At 37.2% G+C, this 12468-nt stretch overlaps 1 protein-coding gene across 3 annotated transcripts in view; it reads right to left on the reverse strand.

Moving 5' to 3' along the window:
- BMPR2 (bone morphogenetic protein receptor type 2) overlaps positions 1-12468 on the reverse strand; it is a 195945-nt gene that overhangs the window by 23534 nt on the left and 159943 nt on the right. For all 3 annotated transcript variants that reach the window (XM_043997116.1, XM_043997114.1, XM_043997115.1), the window contains exons 8-9: positions 2354-2514; positions 1147-1294 (exon numbers count right to left, since the gene is read on the reverse strand). In XM_043997116.1, the coding sequence (XP_043853051.1) occupies positions 1147-1294; positions 2354-2514 (309 nt within the window). The remainder of the gene's footprint in view (positions 1-1146; positions 1295-2353; positions 2515-12468) is intronic.

The raw sequence follows: 12468 nt of genomic DNA on the forward strand, positions 1-12468 counted from the left end.
TTCTCATAATACAAAATATAAAAAAAGAATTGCTTAATGTATTCAATCTTGAAACTCACTTTTTTTTTTAAGTGAGGCAATTGGGGTTAAGTGACTTGCCCAGGGTCACACAGCTAGTAAGTGTTAAGCATCTGAGGCCGGATTTGAACTCAGGTACTCCTGACTCCAGGGCTGGTGCTCTATCCACTGTGCCACCTAGCTGCCCCTTGTATTCAATCTTAATGTAAATTTTATTTCATTGTTTAGACTTAAAAACTCTTATCAAATGCTTCAAAATTCTAAAAGCCTTGCCTATGGTTGGTTTAATGTATCTTCTTTGTTTACTAAAGACTCTAGCTTGGGGGCAGTCAAAATTAGGTACTTCATAGATGTTTTCTGATGAGGCTTTTTGAGACCTGGTTCAAATGTCACCCCCTCCAGAAAAACTCTTCTCCCCCAAGCTGAAAGTGACCTTTTCCTCATTTGGTTCTGAGAGTACTTTGTGCCTCTTATATGGACACTGAATCTTTGTATTCTAGACACTTTGGTACTATCGGATTTGAATTCCCTTTAGCCTTTAAATAGTGCTGGGCACAAAGTCGACAGTCAATACCTATTTGCTGAATGACTGAACGATAAGAATAAATCACAAGGAGTGAAAAAACTCTAAACTCTCTTGGCTACCTCAAGCTAAGCACCTTAAAAGGACAGAGGTTTTATCAGACCAGCACTGGCAGATAATACCAAGTATGAGCATTCTCGATGGAAAATACATTGTTTTCAATATTCTGTTTGATAAATTCATACAAGGTTAGCATAAATATACCAGCAGTTAATCTCAAATGCTGGAAAGGTTCATAAGGAGAGTGATGAACTCTCTGGTCATCAGGGTCCATGGCAGAGAGGCTACAACAACCGTGGGGCAATTATTTACTTTTGATTCAGAAGCCAAGTGGTAGTTTGAGTAGATTCTGGGCTTGGCTGTCATCTTTCCTGTAATAAATGTCTGTTAATACTCCTTCTAAACACTAGATGGCAATGGACTAAAGAATAAAACAAAATTCAAATGATTCTTCTGGCAAACAGGTGGATTCAAACCATAAAGATATGAGACAGTAACACGAAGCTGATTTGTTTCCAAACTTTCAATAGCATTTCCCTTCTTACCTGGAAAGAGGTCAGTACATCTCATAAATATTTCCCAGTAGATTAGACCGAGTGCATACATGTCTACTTGTTTTAGAGCTGATTCACAGTCCCTCAGGTTCACTGCTCCTTCTAGCACTTCTGGTGCCATATATCGGATTGTACCGACCTAATGAAACAAAAGAGTGTTCTGAAATTATCATACATTCTAGTGGATAAAAGCACCAATTGGGAGATCTGAATTTTAGTCATGCTATTACTTGATGCATGAATTCAAAATAAAAAGTTTAACTTTTGAGCCTCCATTTTCCATCTATAAAATATGTTCATCTTTTATGTACAAATTATTTTAGAAACATATAAAATAATAAGTATCCTAGAAAATACATATATTTCAAAGAAGAAAGGTGATCAATAAAAGTTCAAGTTCTTGTCATTAATTTTGGCACCTCTTACATGTTTCTGTAATTGTTCTTCACTTAATAATTACTGATTTCCACTTGATAAGCATAGTTAACTTTTCCATCACAGTTGTCCACTGATTAATTTCTATTACATATTTAAATTAACCAAGAGTATTAATCCAATGGAGTCCATCATTTTTACACAGTTTCTGGGATGGGAATGCTATACTGGCTCTTTCTAGGTCAGGGAATCATGAAGATCATGTCTAAATGACCTGAGGTCCCTTTCAGTACTAAAACCTTTGTCATAAACACATATCCCCAGGATCAGGGATGATCATATTAGATTTAGAAGAATTAAAAAAAACTAATCTCCCAACTATCAAAAGGAAGCTAGAAGGAGTATTTGTGACAGGTGATAGAAGGCGTTAGCAGTGGGATGGTTCCCTTCTGCTCTGTACCAGTGACAATCAATTACCTTGTGACATACCTCTTTGGAAAAGATCATTATTATCAATTAGAAAACACTAATAGTGATATATTCTGTGTAACATGCTGATGTTTACTATCTTTCCAAATGAAAACAAGCAAGCATTAGAACATGAACTCAAACTTGTTTCAAATCTGCTCCAAACATCCTTTTGTTTGCTTGTCAAAATACACTGGCATAACAATGATTTCCAAAAGGAATTTAGTTGGCTAAGTCAATAGCTGCCAAAAGTTGTGATGGGTTTAAAGTACTAATAACTACAAAGGTAAAAAAAAAGGTACTATACTAAGTCTTTCTGGATGTCTCATTTTGGCATATCTCAAAAAGAGCTCACCTCACTTATTGCTGCATTATCCTCTTCCCCAGGGCGGACCAGCCTATTTCCAGTTAGCCTCATGGACAATCCAAAGTCACTAATGACACAGGTTCCATCATTCTTTACAAGAACATTTCGGCTGTTTAAGTCTCGATGGGAAATTGCAGGTTTGTAATGATCTGTTTGGATAATTTCAAATGCTTATTAATATTTGAAAAACTCTTTAGGAGATAAAAACAGCACTTTGGTAAGTAGGTGGTACACAGAGAAGCCTATTATTTTCAATCTTGCCAATTTTAATTTTCATTCATTCATTTATTTATTTTTGTGGGGGTCAATGAGGGTTAAGTGACTTGCCCATGGTCACACAGGTGCCAATTTTTATTAATAGAAAAGGTAACACAAGTACTTTTCTCAACTCATTCATTAATCATTGATTTTTTGTTTTTGTTTTTTTATTATTTTAAGTGAGGCAATTGGGGTTAAGTGACTTGCCCAGGGTCACACAGCTAGTAAGTGTTAAGTGGCTGAGGCCGGATTTGAACTCAGGTACTCCTGACTCCAGGGCCGGTGCTCTATTCACTGCGCCACCTAGCTGCCCCTTAATCATTGATTTTTAACAGTCACACCTACTTGTGTAGGAAGGGTTAAATATACACTTATCTGGTGAAACTCATAGCTAATGTGTTGTTTATTAATTCTAAAACAAACAGGTATGCTAGTTTTATCTCTTGGGTGCGACAATGGGGAATTAAGAGAGGCAGAGGAAGAGGAATTATTTTTTTACAAATGAAAATGTTAGCTTGAGAGAATAACAATTTAAAACATTGCAATGGCTCCTATGATACAAAAAAGGTTAAGAACCCCTGTAATGAAATCATAAATCCAATCCAAAGGACTTTAATGTGAAAAGTGAAGGGCAGGGAAAAAACTGTCTTTGTAGATACACCAAACTAGATATCCCACAGAGGGGCTATATCATATGAAGAATAGCCGTAGATATAAATCAAAGGAGAAAAAAGTCAAGAAAGGGGGCAAAAATCAACCCTATGGCCTTAGAAATCACTACGCAATCAAAAAACAAGCATTTATGAAGTGGGGACACAAAGATAAAAACTAAACAGATTTGCTCTCCAGCTTACAATTCAGAGGAGAAAATAGGCAAACACATAAATGTATACAGAAGATTTACAAAATCAATTCCTAGTTCTGGAAATCATGAAGAGTAAGTTCAAATGACTTCTGAGGTCCCTTACAAAATAAACAGAAGTTAATGGTGGGGGGTATTCCTAATAGCACGGGAGTTCTGGAAAGGCCTCGTTTTAAAGATTAGGCTTGAACTGACCTTGGAAGGGAAACAGATAATCTAAGAGGCAGGTAAAGGGTGGGATAGCCGGATAGCCTGTGCAAAGGCATGGAGATGTACAAATTATGGATAACAAGCAAGATGATTTAGAGATCCTAACTTGAGAAAGCAAATTTAATTTCATAGAGATCACCAAATTGGCGGATGAGATTTTTGATGGGAACATTAATCTGGAATGGTATAATATTAAAAAAATTTTTTTTTTTTTGCAGGGCAATAAATTCACACAGCTAGTAAGTGTCAAGTGTCTGAGGCCGGATTTGAACTCAGGTCCTCTTGAATCCAGGGCTGGTGCTTTATCCACTGCACCACGTAGCTTCCCCCTGGAATGGTATAATATTCAAAATATTCCCTCTAAACTCTTCCACCAGACCCTCATTTTCCTATTAATGTAAAGGGCACCAATATCTCATTCCCTCAGGCTCACGACCTAGGTGTCATCCTTGACTCTTCAATCTCTCTCTTTAAATGTAAGGTCTTTATATGGTGACTACTTTAAGAAATGACTTAACAGAACTCATAGTTCTTTTTGTAGGAAATTTTGGCCAATGGGAACAGCAAAAATTATGAAATTGGGTTTAGTTTGTAGGGTATAGAGCAAATGTGCTTTTAACTTTTGAAAATCTAAGTATCACCCAATATTTCTCACTATCTTTCAAGCCCCATATCCAGTCTGTTGATTTCACCTTTGCTCCCTTCTCTCCTCTGACACTGCCACCATTCTAGCCTAAGCCCTCATCACCTCATATCTGGACTATTGCAATAGTCACTGGTGGGTCTGCCTGCCTCAAGTCTTTTGCTACTCCAATTCATCCTTCACTTGGCTGTTAAAGTGACTTTCCTAAAGCACAGGTTAGACCGCCCCCCCCCCCCCCCAACTCAATAAACTCCAGCAGCTTCCTATTGCCTACAGGATCCAATACAAAATGCTTTATTTATCATTCGGTCTTCCATAACCTGGCCCTCTCCTCCCTATCCAGCCTTCTTACACCTCACTGCTGAGTGTGTACTCTCTGATCCAGTGATGACGACGACCTGGTGATTTCTTGAACAAGTCGCTCCATCTCTAGGGTCAAGGTATTTTCTTTTCCGATCCTCTAAGCCTAGAGTGTTTTCCTGCCTCTTCTCTGCCTCCTGGCTTTTCTGACTTCCAGTCTAAACTAAAATCCCATCTTCTACAGGCTTTCCTAACCCCTTCCCTCTTTGAATCATTTCTTTTTATCCTATATCTGGCCTGTTTGTATATATTTGTTGTCTTCCACATTAAATTATAAGTTCCCTGAGGGCAGGAATATCTTTTGTCTCTTTTTGTATTGACTGAATGACTAACAGGATAGATAAAAGGTGGAGAAAGAAATCACTTTATATGAAAACATTTATGTGAGGAAATTCAGGAACAGGGTGGGGTGGGGGTGGGGGGTGTGAGAGTTACTGTGGAGAGCATTCCATGAAGATCCACGGCAGCAGGACCAGGAGTGATCCTGACATTGGGACCACTTGGTTGGAAAGAGTAAGTAGGTGAGCAATTTAGGAAGCAGATTACAAGCCTGGCATGAGGCCTACAGAAGTGGTGGCAGATGAAAATATCCAGGTAATTTGCTAGGCCTCACCATCTCTATCAAAAGCACACCACGTGACTAGTGAAGTGAGCAGAACCAGGAGAACACTGTACACCGTAACAGCAACCTTGTGTGATGATCCACTGTGACAGAATTAGCTCTTCTCAGTAATTCAATGATCCAAGAGAATTCCAAAAGACTCATGATGGAAAATGCTCTCCACATCCAGAAAAAGAACTGTGGAATCTGAATGCAGATCAAAGCACACTATTTTTCCCTTTTTTGTTGTTTTGTTTGTTCTTTCTTGTGGTTTTTTCCCTTTTGTTCTGATTCTTGTTTTACAACATGACTAATGTGGAAATATGTTTAACACAAGTGTACTGTATAACCTATATTAGATTGCTTGCTGGCTTTTTTTTGGGGGGGGGGAGAAAAATTTGGAACTCAAAATCTTACAAAAATGAATGTTGAAAACTGTAAGTGGGAAAAATAAAACAAAATACTATGAAGAAAAATGAGCACATCAGAGAATACTATTGTGTTATGAGAAATGATGTGCAGAATGCTCTCAGAAAAACCAAGAAAGACTTACATGAGCTGATACATAACGAAATGAGCAGAACCAGGAGAACATTGTATATAGTAACAACATATGAATAACTTAGCTATTCTCAGCCATACAATGATCCAGGACAATTCTGAAGGACTTATGATGAAAAATGCTGTTCACCTTCAGAGAAAGAACTGATGGAGTTTGAATGCAGATTAAAGCATACTTTTTCTTTATTTTTCTTGTTCTTTTTTTTGTCTATGTTTTCTTTCACAATGTGACTAATATGGAAATATGTTTCGCATTACTGCACATGTATAACTGATATCAAATTGCATGCATTCTCAATGTGTGTGGGGAGGGGAGAGAATTTGCAACTCAAAAAATTTAAAAAACCAATATTAAAATTGTTTTTACATGTAATTGGAGAAAAAGCACATCAACTTTGTATATTAAGAGAGTTGATAAACATGTACTCTGATCCTGAGAGCACTCCACTCCACTAGAGACCTCCTTCTAAGCTGATGTATAACTGCTGATTGTTCTTTGAGTCTAGCTATTCATTCAGTTCTAAATCCACCTAAATATATTGTCATTTAGATCATATCTCTCCAGATTTCCACAATAACATTTATCAAATGATAAGCTAAAATCTAGATAAGCTATATCTACATAATTTCCCTGAGTCAGTTTCTAGGTGCCTGGAGTGACCTAATGAAGCAGTGCTGAAAATCAATTCCTTTTCTAGATATTTACCATGTTACTATATTTTCTAGAAGTTTGCCAGGAATCAAAGTCAAGTTCCTTGGCCTAAAATTTTCAGACACCATTCTCTTTCCTTTTATCAAAAATTTAGTACATTTACCTTTTCTGGTATTATAGTCTCTCATTCTGTGATCTTTCAAAGATGTCTGTCATATTTAACAGTCCTAGAACACCTCAATTTAACTTTTGTAAATGCCATTCTTGTTATTCTTCACTTTCCTCACTAGTCTTAGCTCATTCTGATCTTTACCACTTCTAATTCTTCCTATTAGCCCAGTAGCTCTTGTATGTGTTGTACTTCCCAATTAGAGTGTGAACATCTTGAGAGCAGGGACTTTTTTATTTGTATTCCCAGCACTTCAGAGAAGGCACAAGCAACTTAATGCTTTTTTTTTTTTTTTTTAGTGAGGCGATTGGGGTTAAGTGACTTGCCCAGGGTCACACAGTTAGTAAGTGTTAAGTGTCTGAGGCCGGATTTGAACTCAGGTACTCCTGACTCCAGGGCCGGTGCTCTATCCACTGCTCCACCTAGCTGCCCCTCACTTAATGCTTTTTCATTTGTTCATGGACAAGTTACTAGATGTGTTCTGTTTAGTCCCAGAAGGCAAAGCTAAAAACTGTGTGGAAGTTGCAGACACACAAAATTTAGGTAAATTCAAGGTAAAACTTCTAATAACTAGGTCTACCTGAAAATTAAGTGGACAACCACTGAGGTTGGGGTTTCCCCTTATTTGAAGTCTTCGGGAAAAGACAGGATGACAACTTTTCTGATATTAATATAGGTGGGATGTTTGTTTAGGTATGTACTGGACAAGGACTCTGAGGTTCTATGACAGGGAGGTAGAAGAATTACTGAAAGAGCTGCTATCTCCTATGAAGGAAGAGATCGACAGCTGTCTGGGCCTAAAAAAGGACCAATTATATATTGTCATTACACTGATTTTCCAGTGATAAAGAATACAATAGCTTCCCAAGCATTACACTGAATATTCCTGAAATGCTGAAATTTGAAATCACATTTGTTGCTATTAATGTCCTTTATGCTGTGCCCAGAAATAGAATAATCAGATTAATTGCTCTGATAACTATCTGGTGATTTAGTTAAGTAACAAACAGAATGAAAGTATTATGGTGAATATGAATGATTCATTTTCAATACGACCATTAAGGAAACTGAGGCAACTTTCTAAAAAATGTGAAACCACAAAACAGTTGCAGGTCTGTATTGGTAGACAGCTTTTCTTTACCATGATTCTCTATACTAATGAATGACAGGTCCTGATCATCCTGACCACCCCCCAAAATCCCTAATGCATAACATAAAGAATAAATCACTGTTGAATTAAATTATGCCAAAAGAAAATCATAAGACAAAGTGCTTCAAAAATAATCCAAATAAAATAAATTTCAAGCACTTTCTCTATTTTTATTGTACCTAATAGCTGAGTAAACAATGTTATTTCTATATACTGAACTAATACACTAAGCAGCACTCCTATATCACTGTATTCTCTAGGGCACACATAATTCTCATAAAGATACTCATGTCAAATATTCTGTGCTATCAGAATACACACAGGCTTCTTTTTATAACAGCTGAGTAAAATCCAGACTTCAAAAGGCTGTAATAACTTACATTCATAGAGCACTTTAAGATCTGTAAAGGGTTTTCCATACATTATCTCATTTGTTCCCTAAAACAACCTTGTGGGGCAGATGCTATTATAATCCTCACTGCACCGATGAGGAAACTGAGACTCTAAGAGGCTAAATACCTTGCCCAGAGTTGCACAGTGATAAAGTTTCTGAACAAGACTCAAAGCCAGATCTTCCTGACTCCAAGCCCAGGTCTCCATTCACTTTGACACAAAGCAATTTGGATAAAAAGAAAAGGACTGACAACACTGACTGACTGATAGCATCTGGCCAAAGTGAATAGTAGCAAACATGACTGAATGTAGCTCTCCAGATGGATATGAAGCTGTTTCAGCCTAAACCTGTGATGGAAACCCAACATGCTAAGCTTGCATTGACAAAGTACCTCAAAATTGTCCAAGAACTTCTGTGTCATTAGAAATATACTACAAGCTGCCATTGGAAAGAGTTGGAAGAGCTGTGGTTGGGCTTGGATAGGGTGAAGAGAATAAGGAAAGGAAAATCAACAGACGTCATGGTGCAGTTTGTTAAAAAAGCAGTAAAGAAGGGCAGCTAGGTGGCACAGTGGATAAAGCACCGGCCCTGGATTCAGGAGAACCTGAATTCAAATCCAGACTCAGACACTTGACACTTACTAGCTGTGTGACCCTGGCAAGTCACTTAACTCTCATTGCCCCCCCCCCAAAAGCAGTAAAGAGCTAAGATAAATGCATCAAGCTGGTGAAACTAGCAAGGACAGTGGTCACCACTGCACTACTGTCAAGCCAGCCATTCAAGGTAAATAGCTCAATATAAAATATTTACTGTCCTAAAGTAATGACAAAATGATGCAAAAGATCTAAGAAACCTGTATAGCAAAGATTCTCAGTAATATAGGAGTCAGAGACACTAAAAGGCAAAATACTAAGCCATAAACTGTCAAGAAAATTATTTAAGAAATGAAAATGACTAAGAAAGGTTAAAACAAAGAAGCGTTTAGCTATTCTCGGCAATACAATGATCCAGGACAACTCTGAAGGACTTATGATGAAAAATGCCATTCACCTTCAGAGAAAGAAATGATGGAGTCTGAATACAGATTGAAGCATACTTTTTTTTAACTTTATTTTTTTGAGTTTTTTTGTCTATGTTTTCTTTCACAACATGACTAATATGGAAATGTTTTACATGTATAACCTATATCAAATTGCTTGCCTTCTCAATGGGGGTGGGAACAAAAGGAGAGAATTTGGAACTCAGAGTTTTAAAAACAAATGTTAAAGATTGTTTTTACATGTAATTGGGGGAAATAAAACACGAAATAAGTTGTTTTTTTTTAAAGTGTCACAGCAGGAAGAATTCAGAGTGACTAATTTTTTGAAGCAGTGTGTAAACAAATGTACCAAAGATATACTGATAAAAACCAAAGGACCTAGGAAAACACTAAGACAAAGTATAAAGTCCAGAAAGACGAATTTTAAGTGAAGCCTTGGGTGAGTTACTTAAATTCTCAACAACCTAGGCAACTAACTGTGTGTGAGGTGAAAAAGTGGTGCTGACCTGCACTGAGAGGTTTCCTCCACCAGAAGTTCTGCTCCCTACAATCAGTGAAATCACAGGGTTGAATTCTTGACACCAAAACACAAGCTATGGGCATGTGAAGAAAGCCAAGCTGAAGAAGTTCACAGTTTGGTAAGTGGTGGCATATTTTCTGTCTCAGATCAATAAGCAAAAAAGCCTTTTAACTTCAGATGCCACAGTAAACCCTGAACCATACGTGTTCCCCAGTAAGTACAATAATGCCACTTAAATACCTACCCAAACTGTAAGGCCGGCAGCTGTGGACACAGCCAGAAAGGTAGGCGCCAGACTCTTTGGTGACAATTCCGGCACCCGAACAAGCCCCATGGAAGGGGCAGGAATGATTTCTGTTTGCTTTGGGGCTGGTCAGGGGTCTGGTTCACTTTGGGCCTCTTCTTGTTAGCACAGGTATCACTGGAGCGCTTTCAGAGAACACTAACCCATACAGGACAAGCTGCCAGATTTCTTCCCCCATGGGAGAGTCAAAGCCCAGAAGGCAGAGGGTAACTTCACAATGACCTGGCTTCTGTAGATAGAAAGAGGGCAAGATGCTGGCCAAATAGCCACTGCCCTGACTAAATTCTACTCTCTTACTGGACTTTGGTTAAAAATGTATCATAAATTGGAAAAGGCTCTCCAAATCCAGAAAAAAAAAAAAGGAACTGTGAAATATGGACGCTGATTGGACCATACTATTTCTTTTGTTTTTGGTGCTGTTGTTTTTCTTTTTTGAGGTTTTTCCTTTTTGCTCTGATTCTTCTAGTATATATATATATATATATATACAAACTATATCAGATTACCTGCTGTGGGGGGGGGGCAGGGGAGGGAGGGAGAAAAATTTGAAATTGGAAATCTTATCTAAACAAATGTTGGAAACTAAAGTAAATAAATAAATTTTTTTAAATGTATCATAATTCTTATATAAAACTTAATGTACTGCCTCTTTAATATTCTGCTTCCCAATCTCTCTTTGCAGACATGTTATTTATTTTTCCAATAAAAAATAAGGAACTATACCATACATTCTTCTATATATGTGATTTTTCAAACCTTTATTTATCAGGTACTAAGGGTGCCACAGAAATTGAGGGGGAAAAATGAAGTAGGTGACATTAGTATGTTTTCACATGGCATACCAGTGATAAAACTTGACTAAAAGATAAACTATAAGAAAAAATTCCTTAAGTTAACCTTTTTGTAGATATAAAAAGTTTTATTTATGAAGAGAGAAGTTGTGCCGAGCATAGAAATTAAGCATGTATGTATGTGTACATATACAATACAAATGTGTGTATGTATACACCTATATATGTATTTTTTTCTATCTACCTTTGATGGTGAAGTATTCCAGATGCTCTTATTTTTAGATGATTATTATGCTGATTGCATCAAGTCTCAGAAAACTTAGACCTAACTAACCGTACTGGAAAAACTAAGGAGATAAAGAATGTCTATTGATCGGATTATGCTAAGAAAACTATCAACGAGGCTCATCTTGGGTAGAGAGCCCACTTAGTTTGACCGACAATGCAGAGAGACAATGAACTGTGCTAAAAATTAAATAGGAATGCAAGAAAGGAGTCTACAGTACCTCTGGGGAACTATGTAAGCTACAACACACAATACTACATAATTCTATTTCTTCTTTGCTGTGTATTATTTCTGTTCCTTCATATTTTGTATTTTCAGAAATGTAGCAATGATTATTTGGAGCACTTGAAAGATAAATGTCTAACCTCCAGAAATTGGATTAATTACTACTTAACCATTAAAAAACCTCCAGTTTTTTTTTACATTAAAATCTTAAGGCAAAAATCATCAAGAATATACAACTGTCAGGGCAGCTAGGTGGCGCAGTGGACAGAGCACCGGCCCTGGAGTCAGGAGTACCTGAGTTCAAATCTGGCCTCAGACACTTAACACTTACTAGCTGTGTGACCCTGGGCAAGTCACTTAACCCCAATTGCCTCACTAAAAAAAAAAACACAAAAAAATTGGAAAAAAAAAAAGAATATACAACTGTCTATCTTTTTCATAAAAAAAAAACCAGGTCGTGGAGTTCACAGTCATCATCTATTATATTGTTCATGGGGGCTATAGATTCCTCTATTAAAAGTCTGTAACATCTGGCAAAGTAACAATTACAAACTTATCATACCCTTTAACTCAGGGCTTCTATTGCTGGTACTGTTTACTAAAGCTATAACTAAAAGAAAAAAAAAGGCCCTATCTTTTTTTTTTTTGGGGGGCGTGAGGCAATTGGAGTTAAGTGACTTGCCCAGGGTTATAGAGTTGGTAAGTGTTAAGTGTCTGAAGCTGGATTTGAACTCAGGTCCTCCTGACTCCAGGGCCGGTACTTTATTCACTGCGCCATCTAGCTGCCCCAAAAGGCCCTATCTTAATAAAAATAATCACAGCTGCTTGATATGGTATAGCAAAAATATTGCTGACAATATTCCAATAACAGTGAATGGCTGAAAAATAAATCAGGGCATAGCAATGTAATGTAATATTATTGAGCTATAAAAAATGCCTATGAAGAATATAAAAAAAAAATAGGGAATGATCTATATAATGAGATGCAAAGTGAGGTCAGCAGAGCAAGAACAGCCAATACAATAACTTTAAATGAACAACACACACAAAAAATGTTCAGAAGGATTTAGAATTTGGA

Source organism: Dromiciops gliroides, chromosome 3 (assembly GCF_019393635.1).
Source record: "Dromiciops gliroides isolate mDroGli1 chromosome 3, mDroGli1.pri, whole genome shotgun sequence".
NCBI classification, from domain to species: Eukaryota; Metazoa; Chordata; class Mammalia; order Microbiotheria; family Microbiotheriidae; genus Dromiciops; species Dromiciops gliroides.